A 21,350-nucleotide genomic window follows, 5' to 3' on the forward strand; every position below is an offset into this window, starting at 1 on the left:
GCTAAATGTGCAGAAAATAAACTCAATGAAAAGGCAGTCAAGGCAACACAGCGACGGCACAGTGGTACAAGCGGCTAATTAGCAGGCGAGGTGGTTCAGCGCTATATGATTACAATAAATAAATAATAGCGATGTAGTCAATTAAAGCGGTCCTGCTATGTGCAGAGTGGAGCAATGATACCAGGCTGTGAGGGCAGGCAGGTCGGGGAGCAGCGTGGAGGAGCGACCGCGTCTGTGGAGCACAGGACGGTCACCTTGATCAACCTTGGGTCAAGCTTGATCAACCTATTATCTCTTCTGTGGGGTTTGGCACACCCACCAGTTGCCATTGTCTGTTATCTGGGTCATTTACAAATGCTGGCTTGTTATTGGTGCATTTGCTTGAATGTACCTCCTTTGTGGGCCTAGCTCCCTCGCTGACGATTTCACTAACAGATGACTTTGTTGGGCCATCACACTATACAGCTTGTGGTGGCCCTTCCTCCCTCCTCCTCGCTCTCTCATCACATGACATTGGTGAAACCTATCTGCGCTGATGTTCACCACAAGTAGTACTGTTAATTATGAGACGAGAATTGTTGAGTTTGCAGTGCTTGTTAAAATGCGTGCCTCGCTTGACTTGCACCTCTGCTAAACCTTGTTAATTAGTTAAAAAAAAAAATTCTTACAGCGCAGCACACTTTACCAAAAGCGGCTGCACTTTAATTTTTTTCGGAGTAAGCGGGGGTTGGGACCAGTCAATCACCACAGCTTAAGGAAGAGTCCTTAAGACACGCCTAAGGATGCTGCTACCCGCTCTCTCCCACGGCAGCTGTGGTTGCCTCCGAGCACCGCCCACGCCGCAGCTTCTCGGCATGCCATGACCATGCAGACTCCACCTGCCCCCTGGTTCTGACATTGTGGGAGTTACAAACTTCACTTTATCAAAGCTACTGGACTCCAAACCAAAACACAGGTTACATTTTTTTATTTACAACAAAAATCGCTCTGTGTAAATCTTATGTTTTTTGCTTAACTAATCTGTGGAGAAAGCTCGTTTTCTTCGCTCTTCACTGCTCTGCACTCTGTGCTTCCTGCCCGAGTGTTTTTTTTCCTTCACTCACTAACTGCACTTTGTTTAATATTATGGGGCCTTTGGGGAAGGTGGGGGAGAGATAGCACATCTCGTGGCTCTATATTTTTTGTCCTACATCTATCACTGACACCGAGATAAAAGGGCAACTTTTCGCTTCTCTCATACTTCCGCATAGAGCCACCATCATAGGCGGTAGGGGTAGTCAAAATATAGGTACTATGCAACATGCTTGAAGTGCACACTGCCCCGCTTGTGTGTACAAATGAAAAGTTGTACTGAAAATAGGTGTATCTACAGGTAGATCACACAGTCTTTGACTCATGGTATTTCAACTCAAGGCCTTGTATGTTGATCATGTTGCACCTTTACCCCTTCTACCTTCTTGCTCTCTGGCCCTCCCAGGCTGTGATTTCCTTTCTAAATTCTTCCTCTTCTGCTTGCCCCTCCCCCAATGTATTTTTTCATAGCTTCACATTCATTCACATCGCTTTGTTCATATTCTGCCCCCTCTTTACCGGCTTGTTTTCCACACTTGCTCCCTCCTCTTATTTTCTGCCTCCTCCATTCTTTCTCTCTTCAGCCGATTTTTGCCTCCTGTCTCGCGCCCCTCCTCCTCGTCTCATGTCTCCCTTTTCCCACACTTCCCTTCCTGGTTCTTTCCATCTCTCCCCTGCTCACCCTCAGCTGCCTCTTCTCTCCCACTCTTCTTCCCCTTTCTTTTGACCTGGTTCTTCCCTCTTTTTCCTCGCATATTTTTTTTCTTATTCTGTTTCATCGTTTAATCCCCTCTTTGTTCACGGTCTCTGCCCATCCTGTATTTTACTCTCCCATTACTCAGTCTCACCCTTTCTCTCATTCTGCCTTTTTATCCTTCTGTTTCATAAGCGGATAATGAAAGCAAGCAAAACATATCTGGCCTGCTTACCATTCACTTCCTCCTAACGGTCTCAAACGTTACTCCTTTTTATACAGTATTGCTCCTTTCTGGTTATAAAACACCTCTTAGAAATAGTTTTCATTAACTTTTTAGTCTCCAGCATTTCTTTTGTCTTCATGCTTCCCAGTACCCTTGCTTTGCTGTAAATTTTTTTACAAGGTCTGTACATGTCCTCTGCCTCAACATCAGTTGGAGCCAGTACTATTTAACGGTTTTCTTCAGTGGCCCTGTGGAGTTGTAAAGGCATGCCTATTAGCCACATAAAGTACTTGTGCCTTAATGCAATCTTTCTCGTTATAATTGCATTAGGGTGCAGTACCTTATAAGGCTAAAAGAGGTGTCTTTATAACTCCCCTGGGACACCTAGTAACAGTCTATAGTACTGCACTCTTTCATTGCTTCATGCCTTTTCTTTGGTAGCACAATCCACACTCCACATCATGCCGCATAATGCCAAATAGCATAATTTCACTTACCGCCACATACTTTCACACCACACAATTCAACTCTACACATTTCCATTCCACACCACATAATTAGACAACAAACCACATTTTTCAAGTCAACAACATAATTGCACAACACACCAAATACATCCAATCCACACCAAGGAATTCCACATCATGCCACAAAATTTAACAGCACACCACATAATTAAAATCCACAACAATTTACCACTCCACAACACAAAATGCTATTCCACATAATTGCACTGTATCACACACCACCCCACTCCACATGTCAGTACACTTAATACCACGTAATTACTATCCACATATTTCCACTGCACACCATGCCACATAATTTCATTACACACATCCACTCCCCACAATTCCACACCTATTAATTCCAATCCAACCCACATAATTCTACTCCTCACCGCATACATCCACTCCACTCCAATCCAAAACACGTGGGTAAAATACTCATTTACAACGCCAATACCTCTAACTTTATTAAATGCGAGACCAATTTGCATTGCAAATGCTTGTTATAATTTTAAATTGTACCAAACACTCGGGGATCATTATTCGCAGCTGTGTAAAATTCTTTGAGTGGTAGCACTTCTTAGTCTCCTTGAAATTTTCCTTAACTCTTTTTAGGTACCTCTACATTCATGGAAGCATTAGCAGCAAATGGAACAACTAATATGCAAACATCAGTTACAGGAGCGGCAGGGAGCAAGCGGAGGTTTGAGGAGAGAAGAGATCAACCTTTTGATAAGAGACTTCGCTTCAGCGTACGACAGACGGAAAGTGCTTATCGTTATAGAGACATTGTTGTCCGGAAACAAGATGGTTTCACCCACATCTTACTTTCTACTAAATCATCGGAGAACAATTCCCTTAATCCAGAGGTTTGTTTTCGATCCATGCACCAGCATCTTTAAAACAATGTCTAATGATACTGAATGCAATTGAAAAGTACTAAGGTTAACTGTATGCAAGTACAACGAGCACTGCTGTAACCACTCCAGCCTAGCAAAGGGAACAAAGTTTTCATTGCATCTCCTGACTGAAGTACTTTTTTGTTTTCAAATAGGAGTATGACAATAACTGCAGCAGTATGGTTTTCTGTTGTAATCTATAATTGTAATTTTAATGACTCTTGGTTTTTACGTAATGTTGTTTTTCATAACCCTGGCGTATCAAGTGAATGCTTTTATTAATATTTGTGAAACAGATCCTTGCTATTTTCGCTTCACATGATCTTCATTTCTGATTAGCTCAATAAAAAAGTACTCCGTAATTGTATGACTGATTTCACATAGCTTTGCAGAAAGAATGGAACATTTGCCCACGCACTTACACATGAGCACACACACCCTCGCAGGCAAAAGGTGTAATAAGTGCAGTCTGTATTGCAAACAAAACACTTATGCTTTGATTGGTCCTGCCATCATACTAGCTGTGTTTTAAATGTTATGTAATGGTATGACAGATTTGCATCCGGCACTACTGCCAGCGTCTTTGCCCTGAAATAAATATAAATAATCGGGTCCTAGGTTCAAAAGACCCAAAATAAAATTACAAAGACAAGTTAGGAAATATTTTAATATCAATTCAGTGAAAATGTACTGGTTCCTATTTGCAGCAAACCCTACTAGATGAAATCTGCTAATAAACATATAGTCTCAGAAGACTTCTTCACCCCTTCGCTGCTAGGCCTCCCCCCCCCCCGTTTTTAAGCCTTTTTTTTTGGCTATTGGGGGTAGTTCGCGCTTAGGCCCCTGTAACTTTTTGACAACATAAGGTATACAAGCCAAATTTGCGTCCTTTTCTTCCAACATCATGGGGATTCTAAAGGTATCCAGGGTTTGTGGATTCCTCTGGAGGGGACCCAAAAATTAGTGTGAGAAGTTGGCCTGGTAGGGGATGTTTCCAATTCTGGAACCACCTACTACCTGACCAAACAATCCCTTATGGTGTCTGGTTGTAAGTCAACCTTATTAGACAAGCTATCCTAGGGGTAGCATGGACTAAGCAGCCTAAAGGCTTAACTTAAGAGGTCGTGTTAAGCGAGCTGTTTTACCACATACAATCCTGTAATATCAAATGAAAGGACACCACACAAGTATATATTATAAAAATATATGTGTTTATTACTAAAAACAATCCCCAGTATTCTTTATGAATAAAGGGGCACAAGCGTTAAATCAAAAGCACTGTTTAAACATACAAGTTGCACAATTATGGATGAGGGCGGGTGGCCACTCAAACCATATACTAAACAAGTGGTATAAGAGAGGCCACTCGAACAGTGGTTAGGCCTAGGGCCTAGGGAATCGCTGGGAGCAGTCAGGACAAGCAATGCTGAAGTCGGGAATGGCCCTCGGGATTCGGGAGATGTGCGGAAAGCGCACGCATGCACCAATGTTAACCAATGGTGCGTAAAAGTCATAGAGTTAAAGTTTAAGGACACTTCCGCTGAACCTAGAGGAACAAAACTTAACACACAGACCCTAGAGGTGTGCACCAGTGTGGGAACACCGGCGGAGCAAAGTTACCTCACCCACAGGAAGTGGGTGCACAGGGTCGAAGTGGCGTCGGGTTTTGACACGCAGGCTCTTGGTGCTTGGAGCTGAAAGGGCTGCAGGCAGGTTGAAGATGAAGTGTCCGGTGGAGTCCAAGGGTGGACTCAAGTTGTAGAGTACCTGAAAGCAGAGGGGACAGAGTCTGGGTCACTCAGCAGTGACCAGGTTGGAACCAGGACGGAACCAGGCAATGTCGGGCGCAATCAGGTGGTCGTCGAGGAGCTTCTCTCCGCTGTCACGTGGGCTCTGGGGCATCTGCGACGTCCAGGAGCAGGTCACGATCTGTCCCACGCAGGCTCTCACCGTCGGTGCAGTCGGCTTCAAGTTTGGAGCAAACAAGCCTTGGTAAGAGCAATCCACGCGGGATCGGAAGATTGCTTCTCACTCGGACCAGGAAGGTCAGAGTCGGGGCTCCTTTTCAGGGGAGCTGGTGTGGATCTGGAGCAACCAGATTCACGAGTCTTCTTAGGTAGTTCGTCGGCACAGGGACCACTAGCCAGCTGGCAAGTGACCGGGCCAACGCGTTGAGCCAAATAGAGCCAAAGGGCCCCACGCAGCACTCGTCGAGTGTGGAGGGCTGAACTTCGGCTCAGGAGCAGCTCAGGGTGGGGGCTTCTCAAACCCCGGTGCACAGCTTCGAGGGTCACTCGTGGGCTGCACGGTCAGCGTCTCGTGGTCAATTCAAGATGGCGTGCCCCACGCTTCCGGTCGCCTCCACGGGTCTCAGCTCTGCAGGGACTGTGGATCGGGCTGTTGGAAGGCAGGCAAGCTTGATCTCGTCGATCTCAGTCGCTCGAGTTCCGGCGGGAACTGCAACTAAGTAGACGTCGAGGGCTGGATGGTGCCTGCTGCTGCAGGGTGGTCACTCCTTGACCACAAGGGAGATTCTTCGGGCTTCCACGTTGAGATGGAGGTCCAAGGGTCCAGAGTTTCGTTTCTAATGTTTCTTCCAGGAAATCTGATGTGCATTGGCACTGCTCCCACTCTTATTCCAATCTGGGGGGCGTGATTACCTGCTAGGTCCCCTCCTATGGGTGGGACCCAGGAAGTGGGTGGATACACCCCCTTCCTTTGATCCAGGCCGCCCTGGCACGAGGGCTGGAGTGCCCCAGAACCGGTTTGGCCGGATTATGCAAGGGGCAGCCTTGTGCGCCCCAGGCAGTGTCTGGTTTCTTTCAAACCTCCCTGCTACAATACACTATCTCCTGTCTGGAGGGCGGTGACACCCTCCTGTGACAGGAAACCCTTTGTCCAGGACCCATTTGGTCGAGTTTCGGTCAACTGCAGGGGTCCAGACATTTGTCTGTGGCAGAGGCATCCATTTTGTGGATCTTAAGGTCTTTGGAGAAATTAACCGCATTTAGTAAAGGAACATGTCTTACCCCTCTAGAGGGGTGGAATGCCATCCCCGTCGCCAGAACTGGCGAGGGGATGGTATTCCAAATCGTATGACACCTTACACGACATGTTTTGATGAAGCCAAACCAAAGTTGCTAAATAACCGCGAGGATTATAAGGCACTTAATAGTATATGGTATGGCATTATCCTGAAACAGCTTAGGGATTTGTTCCCGACAGCTGCAGACAGGCTCAGCTCATGCTAGAGCTCCATCTCACATAAAACCACGCACTCAGCCTCCAGGATTGATGAGGCCTACTATAGGAGTGGCTCACAGGTTTACATGTGTCCAGATATAGGTTTAGATATAGATATACTATACCTAAGCAAGGGGTGTTTACACCACCTTACCCCAGCTGAGTGATCAGCCAGTTGTGTCAATTTAAGAACCAGCCAGGGGTGGCAAAAGATATACTGCAGCCCCTGGTAGGCCTTGGTGGCCCCTATGCCCTGTGCACCTATAGTGCATTCTACAGGGGCTGACAAGGAGTCCATTTCCAATTGGTATGTGCCCATAGCACATGTGTCATTAATTTAGTGAGAGAACAGCAGGCTGGGGGTCTGATCAGCAGGCCCACAGCCTCAGTAGTCGAAAACCAGTGAAGCAAAAAGCAAAAATTTGGGGTGACCATAGGATAGCAGACCCTACTCTCCTACACAACCCCCCCCAAACGCAGGGACATTAAACTAACCTTGACCAGATAAGTCTTCATGTTCTAAGTGGAAGTACCTGGAGAGACCATCTGCATTACCATGGTCAGTCCCTGGGCGGTGCTCCACTGTAAAGTCCATCCCCTGTAGGGAAATGGACCACCTGAGCAGTTTGGGATTTTCACCCTTCATCTGATTAAGCCATAAGAGGGGCTTATGGTCTGTCTGCACCAGGAAGTGAGTTCCAAACAAGTAGGACCTCAACTTCTTTAATGCCCAAACCACAGCAAAGGCCTCCCTCTCAATGGCTGACCAACGTTTCTCTCTGGGAGTCAGCCTCCTGCTAATGAAAGCAATAGGCTGGTCTTGACCATCTTGATTAAGTTGTGAGAGCACAGCTCCCACCCCCAACTCAGAAGCATCTGTCTGAACAATGAACTGTTTGGAGTAGTCAGGACTCTTTAGGATAGGTGCAGAGCACATGGCCTTCTTCAGGTCTTCAAATGCCTTCTGACAGCTAACTGTCCACTGAACCTTTTTTGGCATCTTCTTGGATGTCAAGTCATTTAATGGTGTCACTATAGACCCATAGTTTTTCACAAACTTTCTGTAATACCCAGTCAGGCCCAAGAAGGCTCTGACTTGTGTCTGGGTAACTGGAGGAGCCCAGTCCTGTATGGCCTGGATTTTGCTTTCCAGTGGCTGAACCTGGCCTCCACCTACTAGGTGGCCCAGGTATACAACCTTACTCTGCCCTATCTGGCACTTAGTGGCCTTGATAGTTAGGCCTGCCTTTTGCAGGGCCTCCAAAACTTTCTTCAGGTGGATCAGGTGATCCTCCCAGGTGGAGCTAAAGACAGCAATATCATCTAGATAAGCTGCACAAAAGTCATCCAACCCAGTAAGGACTTGGTTCACCAACCTTTGGAAAGTGGCAGGTGCATTCTTCAAACCAAAGGGCATTACCACAAACTGATAATGTCCACTAGGGGTAGAGAATGCTGTCTTGGCTTTTGACTCCTCAGCTAGTCTGATTTGCCAGTAGCCAGCTGTCAGATCAAATGTGCTCAGAAACCTGGCAGAAGCCAATCTGTCAATGAGCTCATCTGCTCTTGGAATGGGGTGAGCATCTGTCCTAGTGACAGCATTGAGACCCCTGTAATCCACGCAAAACCTCATTTCTCTCTTTCCATCTTGGGTATGAGGTTTTGGCACCAGGACTACTGGGCTGGCCCATGGGCTCTCTGATGGCTCAATCACTCCAAGCTCCAACATCTTTTGCACCTCAGCCTTGATGCAATCCCTGACATGATCAGGTTGCCTGTAGATCTTATTCTTGACAGGCAGACTGTCACCAGTGTCCACAACATGGGTACACCAGTCAGTCTGGCTGGGTGTGAGTGAAAACATTTGCCTGTGAGCCTGCAAAACTTGTCTGCAGTCCATCTGTTGCTGGTCAGTGAGGCTGCCTGCCAAGGCTACTCCATCAACTGAACCATCATCAGGGTTCTGAGAAAGCAGGTCTGGGAGAGGGTCACTCTCTTCCTCCTGTTCCCCATCTGTGGCCATGAGCAAGCTCATGTCCTCCCTGTCCACAAATGCTTTCAAGCGATTCACATGGATTACCCTGTGAGGGCTCCTGGGTGTTCCAAAGTCTACCAAGTAGGTGACTTCCCCCTTCTTCTCAATAATAGGATAGGGTCCACTCCATTTGTCTTGGAGTGCTGCTGGAGCCACTGGCTCCAGTACCCATACCTTCTGTCCTGGTTGGAACTCTACCAGCACAGCCTTTTGGTCATGCCAAGCTTTCTGTAATTCTTGGCTGGCCTCCAGGTTTTTGGATGCTCTTTCCATGTACTCAGCCATCCTGGAGCGGAGACCAAGTACATAGTCCACTATGTCTAGTTTGGGCTTTTTGAGAGGTAACTCCCATCCTTCCTTCACCAAACACAATGGACCTCTCACAGGGTGGCCAAACAAAAGTTCAAAAGGGCTGTAGCCAACCCCCTTCTGTGGTACCTCTCTGTAAGCAAAGAGCAGGCAGGGTAAAAGAATGTCCCATTTCCGCCTGAGCTTCTCTGGTAATCCTTTTATCATGCCTTTAAGGGTCTTGTTAAATCTCTCCACAAGCCCATTGCATTGTGGATGATATGGGGTGGTAAACTTATAGTTTACTCCACATTCCTTCCACATTGCTTTCAGATAACTGGACATAAAATTCGTCCCTCTATCTGATAGTACCTCCTTAGGAAAGCCCACTCTTGAGAAAACTGCAATGAGGGCTTTTGCCACCACAGGTGCTGTGGTGGTCCTCAGGGGAATAGCCTCTGGATACCTGGTGGCATGATCCACTACCACCAGTATGAATCTGTTCCCAGATGCTGTTTGGGGGTCCATTGGACCCACAATATCAATTCCAACTCTTTCAAAGGGGACCCCCACCACAGGTAGTGGTATTAGGGGGGCCTTTGTTGTGCCACCTGACTTACCACTGGCTTGGCAAGTGACACAGGAGCGACAAAACTCCTTGACATCCTCTGACATGTGAGGCCAGTGAAAGTGTGAAACAAGCCTGTCCCACGTCTTGTTCTGGCCTAAGTGTCCTGCAAGGGGAATATCATGGGCCAAGGTAAGAAGGAACCCCCTAAACTGCAGAGGTATGACCAACCTCCTGGTCATGCCAGGCTTGGGGTCTCTAGCCTCTGAGTAAAGGAGTCCATCATCCCAATACACAGTATGGGTACCTTGGGCATCCCCAGCAGCCTCAGCAGCAGCCTGCTGTCTGAGGGGTTCAAGGGAAGGGCAATCTAATTGAGCCTGCCTCAGGTCTGCCCTTGAGGGTCCCCCTGTCCCCAGAAACTCAACCTGGTCAGGTTCAAGCTCCTCAGAGACAGTCTCCTCTTGGACTGCAGAATCAGTTTCCTCTGAAACTTGATCCTCAACCTGGGGCAAGGTGGAAGGCTGAGCCTTTCCTCTCTTGCTCCTTCTCTTGGGTTGTGGCTGGTCTATTGTTTCAAGATCCACCACTGGTCCAGGAAGGCACTTCTTAGCCTGAGCCCTTGTCATGGCAAGGACATGCTCTGAAATCCCTAGCATTTCTGCATGAGTCCTGTACTCCACTTCTGACCATGCTGAGCTTTCAAGGTCATTGCCTAACAGACAGTCTACTGGTAGGTCTGCACTCACCACAACTTTCTTTAGGCCATCAACCCCTCCCCAGGAGAAGTTCACAACTGCCACACTATGGGAGGTAGTGGAGTTGCTGGCGTTGGTTACTAGGTAGCTCTCTCCTAGTACAATCTGTCCAGGGTCCACAAAGTCAGGTGTCACCATGGTGACACTGGCACATGTGTCCCTGTATGCTTGAGCCAGTTTCTCATTAATTAAGGGAGTCTGCCTGTATTTGCCCAGGTTAGTGGGGCTTACTGCAGTGGGCAACTCAATGTCCACATCATACAGGAGAACTGCCTGTGTAGGGACTCTGACTAGGCCAGATCCTACTTCAATACCCAGGGTCAACCCAGCTACACCCTTGGACTGTGTTGCACCACTGCTTACTGTACTTGGGGTTGCAGTTGCTTTAGGAGCTGTAGTGGTGGGAACTGGATTTGCCTTGGTGCACTCACTGCCCCAGTGTGAAACTGATTTGCAGGTATTACACCAAGGTGTCTTTGGACCTTTGTTCTTCTTCTTCTTGTTACCATTTTGGGAACCACCCTCCTTACTATTAGTTTGGGGGCCTGAAGACTTCTGGTCTTTTTCTTTATCTTTCTGATTCTGGTTACCACCCTTCTGGTCTGTTTTCTTCTGGTCACCACCTTGGTTCTGGGGTTTCTGCTTAATCCTTGTTCTGACCCATTTGTCCGCCTTCTTTCCCAATTCTTGGGGAGAGGTCAGATCAGAGTCAATAAGGTATTGATGCAACAGCTGGTTTGTGCAGTTATTAAGGATCTGTTCTCTCATCATAAGATTGTACAATCCTGTATAGTCTGACACTTTACTTCCCTGCAACCAACCCTCCAAAGCCTTAGTGGCACACTCCACAAAATCAGTCCAGTCTTGAGTCTGTGCTTTTTGGGTGTCTCTGAACAACAACCTGTATTGCTCAGTGGTTAGGCCATACCCTTCAATAAGAGCACTCTTCAAAACAGAGTAGTTTTTGGCATCCTCAGGTCTAACTGTGAGGAGCCTGTCTCTCCCTTTCTCAGAAAAGGAGTACCACAAAATTGCAGCCCACTGATTCTCAGGAACCTGCTGTACCATGCAGGCTCTCTCAAGAGCAGTCATCCATTTGTGGATGTCATCCCCTTCTTTAAAGGGGGGCACAATTTTGGTCAGGTTTCTATTGTCATAGGCCCTGTCTTTTTCTCTTGGAAAATTGCTGCCACCAGTGACATCTAAGCCACTTAATTTCTGCTCTCTTGCCAAGGCAAGTCTAGCTTGAGCCAAGGCTACCTCCTCCCTCTCTATCTGGAGTTTGACAGCCCTCATTCTGGCCCTATGTTCTAGCTTTTGAGAAGCATTCATGCCTCTCTGTGATTCTCTGGAGGCACTAGAAACATGAGAGTCCCCTGAGGGAGATCTCACTCTTCTGTTGCCTGGGAGAATAACATGTTGGGTTCTGGGGAGGTGCTGGCCCTCTCCATTCCCCAGTAGGTCCAAGTTGGCCTGGCTAAGCCTGGCAACTGGAACCTGGCTACCCTGATCCTGAACTCCTAAGTCCTCAACATCTGAGTCCTCATCTAAGTCATCATCATCCTCCTCCTCCTGAGGGGGATCAGTTTCAGGGGGGTTCCCTCCACTTCCTGTGTCTAGGGAAGCTGCCTTTGCCTTGTCTAAGTCATCCTGTTCTAGGATTTCTACCAGGATTAGGCAGGTGGGGCTTCTGCCCCTTTTTAACCCTCTTGCTTTGCACAAGGCAATCAAGTCTCTGCGGGTTAGTTTGTCATATCCAAAAGTTGCCTGGGTAGGGTCAACTGTCACAGGAGCAGACCCTGAGGCTTTTCCTGTGTCAGACATGGTTACTAGTGAGGTGTAAGTGGTGCACTTACCTACACTAAGTGTTTTCCTACTGTACCTTGCTAGTTAGTTGTAGTCAGGGTGTGCTAATCCCTTCAACCTACAACTACTAAGTTCAGTAGAACTTAATATGCTAAGCTTTTGATTTATATGTACCTAGAGGTACTTGATGTGATCTTTCAATTTGATATAAAGATTGCAATGGTAAAACAACAGCAAGCTCAAATCCGCACCGCTGCTCACCAATGTGAGAAGTTGGCCTGGTAGGGGATGTTTCCAATTCTGGAACCACCTACTACCTGACCAAACAATCCCTTATGGTGTCTGGTTGTAAGTCAACCTTATTAGACAAGCTATCCTAGGGGTAGCATGGACTAAGCAGCCTAAAGGCTTAACTTAAGAGGTCGTGTTAAGCGAGCTGTTTTACCACATACAATCCTGTAATATCAAATGAAAGGACACCACACAAGTATATATTATAAAAATATATGTGTTTATTACTAAAAACAATCCCCAGTATTCTTTATGAATAAAGGGGCACAAGCGTTAAATCAAAAGCACTGTTTAAACATACAAGTTGCACAATTATGGATGAGGGCGGGTGGCCACTCAAACCATATACTAAACAAGTGGTATAAGAGAGGCCACTCGAACAGTGGTTAGGCCTAGGGCCTAGGGAATTGCTGGGAGCAGTCAGGACAAGCAATGCTGAAGTCGGGAATGGCCCTCGGGATTCGGGAGATGTGCGGAAAGCGCACGCATGCACCAATGTTAACCAATGGTGCGTAAAAGTCATAGAGTTAAAGTTTAAGGACACTTCCGCTGAACCTAGAGGAACAAAACTTAACACACAGACCCTAGAGGTGTGCACCAGTGTGGGAACACCGGCGGAGCAAAGTTACCTCACCCACAGGAAGTGGGTGCACAGGGTCGAAGTGGCGTCGGGTTTTGACACGCAGGCTCTTGGTGCTTGGAGCTGAAAGGGCTGCAGGCAGGTTGAAGATGAAGTGTCCGGTGGAGTCCAAGGGTGGACTCAAGTTGTAGAGTACCTGATAGCAGAGGGGACAGAGTCTGGGTCACTCAGCAGTGACCAGGGTGGAACCAGGACGGAACCAGGCAATGTCGGGCGCAATCAGGTGGTCGTCGAGGAGCTTCTCTCCGCTGTCACGTGGGCTCTGGGGCATCTGCGACGTCCAGGAGCAGGTCACGATCTGTCCCACGCAGGCTCTCACCGTCGGTGCAGTCGGCTTCAAGTTTGGAGCAAACAAGCCTTGGTAAGAGCAATCCACGCGGGATCGGAAGATTGCTTCTCACTCGGACCAGGAAGGTCAGAGTCGGGGCTCCTTTTCAGGGGAGCTGGTGTGGATCTGGAGCAACCAGATTCACGAGTCTTCTTAGGTAGTTCGTCGGCACAGGGACCACTAGCCAGCTGGCAAGTGACCGGGCCAACGCGTTGAGCCAAATAGAGCCAAAGGGCCCCACGCAGCACTCGTCGAGTGTGGAGGGCTGAACTTCGGCTCAGGAGCAGCTCAGGGTGGGGGCTTCTCAAACCCCGGTGCACAGCTTCGAGGGTCACTCGTGGGCTGCACGGTCAGCGTCTCGTGGTCAATTCAAGATGGCGTGCCCCACGCTTCCGGTCGCCTCCACGGGTCTCAGCTCTGCAGGGACTGTGGATCGGGCTGTTGGAAGGCAGGCAAGCTTGATCTCGTCGATCTCAGTCGCTCGAGTTCCGGCGGGAACTGCAACTAAGTAGACGTCGAGGGCTGGATGGTGCCTGCTGCTGCAGGGTGGTCACTCCTTGACCACAAGGGAGATTCTTCGGGCTTCCACGTTGAGATGGAGGTCCAAGGGTCCAGAGTTTCGTTTCTAATGTTTCTTCCAGGAAATCTGATGTGCATTGGCACTGCTCCCACTCTTATTCCAATCTGGGGGGCGTGATTACCTGCTAGGTCCCCTCCTATGGGTGGGACCCAGGAAGTGGGTGGATACACCCCCTTCCTTTGATCCAGGCCGCCCTGGCACGAGGGCTGGAGTGCCCCAGAACCGGTTTGGCCGGATTATGCAAGGGGCAGCCTTGTGGGCCCCAGGCAGTGTCTGGTTTCTTTCAAACCTCCCTGCTACAATACACTATCTCCTGTCTGGAGGGCGGTGACACCCTCCTGTGACAGGAAACCCTTTGTCCAGGACCCATTTGGTCGAGTTTCGGTCAACTGCAGGGGTCCAGACATTTGTCTGTGGCAGAGGCATCCATTTTGTGGATCTTAAGGTCTTTGGAGAAATTAACCGCATTTAGTAAAGGAACATGTCTTACCCCTCTAGAGGGGTGGAATGCCATCCCCGTCGCCAGAACTGGCGAGAGGATGGTATTCCAAATCGTATGACACCTTACACGACATGTTTTGATAAAGCCAAACCAAAGTTGCTAAATAACCGCGAGGATTATAAGGCACTTAATAGTATATGGTATGGCATTATCCTGAAACAGCTTAGGGATTTGTTCCCGACAGCTGCAGACAGGCTCAGCTCATGCTAGAGCTCCATCTCACATAAAACCACGCACTCAGCCTCCAGGATTGATGAGGCCTACTATAGGAGTGGCTCACAGGTTTACATGTGTCCAGATATAGGTTTAGATATAGATATACTATACCTAAGCAAGGGGTGTTTACACCACCTTACCCCAGCTGAGTGATCAGCCAGTTGTGTCAATTTAAGAACCAGCCAGGGGTGGCAAAAGATATGCTGCAGCCCCTGGTAGGCCTTGGTGGCCCCTATGCCCTGTGCACCTATAGTGCATTCTACAGGGGCTGACAAGGAGTCCATTTCCAATTGGTATGTGCCTATAGCACATGTGTCATTAATTTAGTGAGAGAACAGCAGGCTGGGGGTCTGATCAGCAGGCCCACAGCCTCAGTAGTCGAAAACCAGTGAAGCAAAAAGCAAAAATTTGGGGTGACCATAGGATAGCAGACCCTACTCTCCTACAATTAGCCAAAATGCAGCAAAATTGTTTTTTTTTTGTGGAAAAATTGGAAAAAAGGGCTACAGATGAAAGGGTCTGGTTTTTTCCCCTGCAAATTGTATCAACAAAGGCGTTGTGGTGCTAAAATCACCATCTTCCCAGCTTTCAGGGACAAGCAGACTTTTGTCAGAAAACCAACATTTTTATACAGTTTTGTCATTTTTCTGGGACACAGCTTAATTTTGCTACTTGTTGTGCTTTCAACCTCCTTCCAGTTAATGGTAGGAATGGGTATGAAAGCAGTAACGGATCCTGGAAAGCTATACATTTTAGAAAAGTAGACAACATTTTGAATTCAGCAAGGGGTCATTTGTGTAGATCCTTCAATGTTTCTTTATAGAAACTAACAGTTGAATATAGGAACAATTGAAAATTAGTTGAAATAACAGCCAATTGTGTCAACGTTTTCGCCTGAAACTTCTAATTATGACAGCTGTTTGAAAGCAATATACCGTTACATCCACAGGGCCTTTCTGGTTGTGGGGGATATACAAGACTTGTAGGTTCACCAAGAACCCGACGAACCTAGAGCGAATGACTGAGCAGCGTCTTGCAATGGTTTTTTGTTATGTAACGGGCAATTAATTTGGGAAAATATATACATGGAAAAATCGGTATGAAAGACACTTAAGTATTTCTGAAATTAGAACAAAATATAGAGTTTAGAAACAGTAGATATTTTCACATTTCCGAAATTGTGAGTACCCATACTAGCATGAGAATTATAGGTCATTTTTCAAAATGACTTCTTTTTTACACATTGTCCTTCATTTAGAAGGCAGAAATGCATAGGAAGTCAATATGTAATAACAGTTGCTCCACAATTCTATGTTACCCTAAGTTTCCCGATAAAAATGATTGCTCACTTGTGTGCGTAGGCCTAGTGCCCACGATCGGAAACGACTCAAAACGCAACGTGGACACACTTTGTTTTTACAGTGAAAACAACACTTTTTATGCAAACACCCTAGGTGTAGATTTTGAACCCTAGATCTGCCGGCACCTAGGGAAACCTAGTAAACCTATACATTTTTTAAAACTAGACACCCAGGGGAATCCAGGATGGGGTGACTTGTCTGGCTCTCACCCGGTTCTATTACCCAGAATCCCTTCCAAACTTAAACATTTGTATAAAAAAAGAAAAAAACACTATTTCCTCACATTTCTGTGGTGGAAAGTTCTGGAATCTGCGTGGATCCACACAATTCCACCCCCCTCGCGTCCCCCAAAGTCTTCCAAGAATAATGGTACCTCACTTGTGTGAGTAGGCCTAGTGCCCGCAACAGGAAACGGCCCAAAACGCAACATGGACACACCACATTTTCACAGTGAAAACTGACCTTTTTTTTGCAAAGGGCCTAGCTGTAGATTTTGAACCCTAGCTCTGCCGGCACCCAGGTAAACCTAGCAAACCTATGCATTTTTTAAAAACTAGACCCCCAGGGGAATCCAGGATGGGGTGACTTGTCTGGCTCTCACCAGGTTCTGTTACCCAGAATCCCTTGCAAACCTAAAACTTTTTCCCAAAACACATTTTCTCACATTTCTCTAGTGGAAAGTTCTGGAATCTGCGTGTATCCACAAAATTCAACCTACCCCGCATTCCCCAATGTCTTAGAGAAAAATGGTACCTCTCTTGTGTGGGTGGGTCAAGTACCTGCGACAGACAAGGGCCCAAAGCGTATTGAGGAGACATCAAAATGACCTATCGCAAAGCAACCTGGTTTTGCAAGGGGGGTCACCTGGGTTTTTGGCCTCCGGCTCGGTGGCCATATATGGAAACTTACCAAACCCACACATTTCTGACAACTAGACACACAGGGGACTCCAGCAAGGCATGGCTTGCGTGTGTCTCCCAACGTTTTCCTACCCAGAAAGCCCTGCAAACCTAAAATGTAGCTGAAAAAAACATATTTTCCACATATTTCTGGGTGAAATCACCGTGCCAGCACAAATGTCTTACAACACATCGTTCCCCTCAGTCTCCCGAGTAAAATGATACTTCACTTGTGTGGGTGCGGCAAGGGCCTGTGCCTGGGAAGAGCCCAAAACATAGGGAATAAGGGTATAGCACCGAGTATTCGAAGCAGTTGAACTTGTGCTCATGACGGAACCATTCCATCATGAGCATGGCAGGGGTTAAAAATCCCCCTAACCCAAAATGATGCGCAGGCACAATATAGGACTCTGCAACAGAACATGCTACAAACTAATGTACAAGTAAATAACCATTTACTTATTTAAGGCGGTGCGCAGGTTCCATTAATGGCTTACATACAGTAAATTAAAAGGTTCAGGCTGAATTTAGCGCTCTAACGAAAACACTTATATTGTGAAAAGCACAAATGAAGTGTATGTCTAAAAAGTGGGGAAGGACCAGACAAGAGGACAAGAACATGTTACATTTGCTAGGACCACAAGTAAACACAATCATAGCCTAAGATAGTAGAAGGAAACTGCTAGATCGGTCCAGCTCACGGATTTGCACATCTTGTTTTGTCACAGAATGCCCTAGAATTACCTTCAGTTTGTACCACAAAAAGATGGCATGCCTGAAACGTAGCATTAAAAGCTGGTAAACAATTTCTTAACTGTGCCTTCGTTGGAGGGAAAGACCTGTTAGTTCTGAAATTGGAACTACAGTCCTACTGATGTATCAGGTGGGAAGGGGTGGGCTTCTGCACCAGCAGATGGAGAAATTCTGCTTTGCGGTGAGATTAAAAGCCTGCAGCAGGTGGAATTAATGTCAGCGCACCCATTGCCAAAGTTGCCTAGTTACCTCATGCTTTTTACAAAAATATTTTTTTATTGGGTTTTTAGACATACACATATGACAATTAACATATAGTCATCTTCGTTTTGTCCATACAGGGTGACATTCCATTTCACATAGGTGCTGGTAGCATGGTTTACATAGGCTTGAACGTCCCTGCTAAAACTATTGTAAAACATATAACATATACTCGGTAATGCTTAGTGCTGGGGGTGTCCGTAAGGTTGGTCGGGTTGTAGCAAATTATGAGCTTGGTAGGCCCCCTGTCCAATTGTCTACTCTGGGAGAAAGTAAAGAGGGGGGAGAGAGAGAAGATTCTAGGTGAAAGGGGGAAGGGGGTGCCCTGCTTAAAATTGGAGGAGAGGTGGTTCATACGGGTCTAGGAACCTGTCCAGGGAAGCCCACATACCCCTGTTGGGGTTTCTCCATGGTGTGTTACGTAGGGTTGTGAGGTCGGCACCTCTCAAGAATGTCACCCAGTTGAGCCACCCCTTGAAAGTGGCTTTCGAGGTGTCCTTTCAATTGGTGAGTACTATTTTAACTGCTGCTGTTAGCAGGAGGGCAAGGAGGTTTCTGTCATGTTGCGTGTCTAGATCAGATGTTATAAATGCCGTGGTGATTGAGGCGAACTCTTCTTTAAGTGTGCACCCTAAGGCTTTGTTTATGAAGGTAAATATTTTGTTCCAACATTTTTTGACCTTTGTGCAGTGGAGGATGAGGTATGCCAGGTCCCCCTGCTCTGTGTCACAGTTCCAGCATCGGTCGTGTTCCCTCAGACCCATGGCCGCTAAGCGAGCCGGGGTCTGGTGTTTTTGAATATAGGGCTCTCGTTTTGTCTCTGTTTGTTTGGGGTGAGTAGTGTTAATGGGTCGAGGTTGTTGAGTATGGCCTTCTCGATCCTGAGCCAGACTGGCGTGTAGCTCTGGTTGGGCAGGATCCAGTAGATCCCCTGTCTCGCTATAAATGCAGTCTGAAATGTTTTAAAATCTGCCAAGTTTAGGCCTCCTAGTTATCTAGACGTATTTTTTTCAGGATTACTCTCAGCTTTTTGTCTTGCCAAAGGAACTTGTTTAGCATTTTTTCCGTTTTACGGTGGAAGTAGTCTGTTAGTGTGAGTGGGATCATTCCCGCCAGGTAGTAGTTCACCGGGGTGATCATCATCATCTTAATTGTGTCTACTCTCCCCACCAGGTTATGAATTTGGGTGACCAGGCCTCCAGGAGCTTTTCTAAAGTTAGTTTCTCATTTTGGTCAAGTGTGGATTTGAGATTTTTGCCGAATTGAATCCCTAGGTATTTGATGAACCCGGGTTGCCAGGCAAGTCCGGAGTTGTCAAGCACCTCTCTGGTGGTATGGATGTTGAGTGGCATACACTCCGATTTGTCTTTGTTAATTTTATATCCAGAGTGGGCTGAGTATTTACCGATGGATTCCATGAGGACGGTGATAGAGGACTTGGGGTCTTCTGTGACATAAGCGGCTAGTTTGGCTGTGGCCTCGTTGATAGTGACCCCGCCATTTCTCTATTGGCTAGAATATCTCTGATCAGTGGTTCGAGTGCCAACAGGAATAGCGCGGGGGACAGGGGGCAGCCCTGTCTTGTCCCTCGCTGTAGGGTGAATTGTTCTGAGACTCCCCCATTGATAGCTATCTGTGCACTGGGGTTTGCGTACAGAGCCATCACTTACCGCGTGTGGTTATCTCCCAGGTTGTACGTCCGCAAGCACTGTTCTAAGAAGTGCCAGGACACACTGTCAAAAGCTTTCTCTGCGTCTAGAGTGATAGCCACTGCAGGTTTGTTAGACTTGGCTGACTGTTCGAGGACGTGGCAGAGAAATCTTGTGTTGTCATGTGACATGCGTGCCTTCAGGAAACCTACTTGTGAGTTGCTTATCAGTTGGGTAAGTATTGCGTTGATTCTTGTGGCTAGGATTATGGCATAGATTTTGCAGTCTATGTTGATGAGTGAGATGGGCCTGTAGTTCTGGGGGCGTTGCGTGTCCTTGCCTTCTTTAGGGATAAATATTATGTTTGCTTCCGTCATGGATTTTGACACCCTTCCCACCCCATCGCAGTGGTTGAAGACCTTTTTCATAGTTGGGAGTAGTTGAGTTCAATGGTTTTTGTAGAAGGAGGCTGTGTAGTGTCAGTGATTCCTCATTTGTTATCTTAGGAAGGTTTAGTCTGTTCAGGTATTCGGTGACTCCGTCTTGGTCTAGTGTTTCGTCTCTTCTATAGAGTTCCTGATAGAACTCACAGAACGTGCGTAGGATGTCTTTGTGTTGAGTGTGTGTGTTATGCGAGTCAGTGATGGATGACATGGTGTGTTGTCTGTTTGTATTTCAGGTATGACGCTAAGGTTTTCTCTGCCTTGTTGGCCTCACATAGGTTGATCTCTTTGTATTTGTTTATCCACAGTCCAGCCCTTTCACTCAGGATTTTGTTATACTCGTATTTTTTTTTGTCATTTATTTTAGTGAGTTGGCATTCCTTGTGTCTTTTATGTGAATATCCTCTAGGTTTTTGATGTCTGATTCTAATTGGTCTAGGTGTAGCCTAGTTTTTTGTTCCGGTTTGCCATGATATTTATTAGTGTCCCTCTGACTGTCGCTTTTAGCGCGTCCCTCAAGATCTTGGTGTCTATGTCTTGCGTATCATTATGTTTAATGTACTCATTAATGGCCTGCTCTATTTTGGTCTTTTCTTCTTGGTTTGTCAGAACTACGTTGTTAAACCTTCACCTGCGTGTGAGGTGTTCGTTGTGTCGCCCCAACAGTTGCAAACTGATACAGGTGTGGTCTGAAATAGTTCTAGCTACTATTTCCGTGTAGTCTATTAGGTGGGTGTGTGAGCCTGATATTAAGATGTAGTCTATTCTACTGTAGGAGTTGTGCGGGTTGGAGTAAAAAGTATAGTCTCTGGTGTCCGGGTGTTGTAGCCGCCATGGGTCCTTCAGGGTAAATCTGTTGCATATGCTTTTTAGAATGTTGTGTGAGGCTGGGGGGGAGCGTGTGGGCCTGCAACTGTCTGTCCAGGGTAAAGTCTAGTACTAGGCTAAAGTTTCCTGCTAACACCGTCATGTCGTTTTGGAGACTAGCTTCTAGCCTCCTGGAGACTCCCTCCCAGTATGCGGTGTCGTCTGTGTTTGGGCATAGATGTTCACTACCTGGATGGTTTTGCCCCCTCTTTTAAGTTGCGTTACTAGTAGCCTGCCTGCATCATCATGTTGTTGGTCCCCTATGGTAATTCTCGAATTCTTGTTTATCAGTGTGATCACACCTTGTTTTTCCCCTGTCGCTGTTGAGCAGGCAACCTGTCCTATCCATCTTGCCCTGACTCTCGCTGCATGATCCAGGGATAACTTGGTTTCCTGTAGCAAAATGACGTCCCTTTTAGTCTTAGCTAGGTAATCTAGGATCTTCTTCCTCTTGACAGGGTGA

The 21,350-nt window shown here is 47.0% G+C and overlaps 1 protein-coding gene across 1 annotated transcript in view; it reads left to right on the forward strand.

Moving 5' to 3' along the window:
* Nucleotides 1-21,350, forward strand: part of CDYL (chromodomain Y like) — a 304,671-nt gene that overhangs the window by 165,204 nt on the left and 118,117 nt on the right. The window contains exon 3 of the mRNA XM_078688047.1: nucleotides 3,116-3,369. Within this exon, the coding sequence (XP_078544173.1) occupies nucleotides 3,116-3,369 (254 nt within the window). The remainder of the gene's footprint in view (nucleotides 1-3,115; nucleotides 3,370-21,350) is intronic.

Source organism: Lissotriton helveticus, chromosome 4_1, assembly GCF_964261635.1.
Source record: "Lissotriton helveticus chromosome 4_1, aLisHel1.1, whole genome shotgun sequence".
NCBI lineage: Eukaryota > Metazoa > Chordata > Amphibia > Caudata > Salamandridae > Lissotriton > Lissotriton helveticus.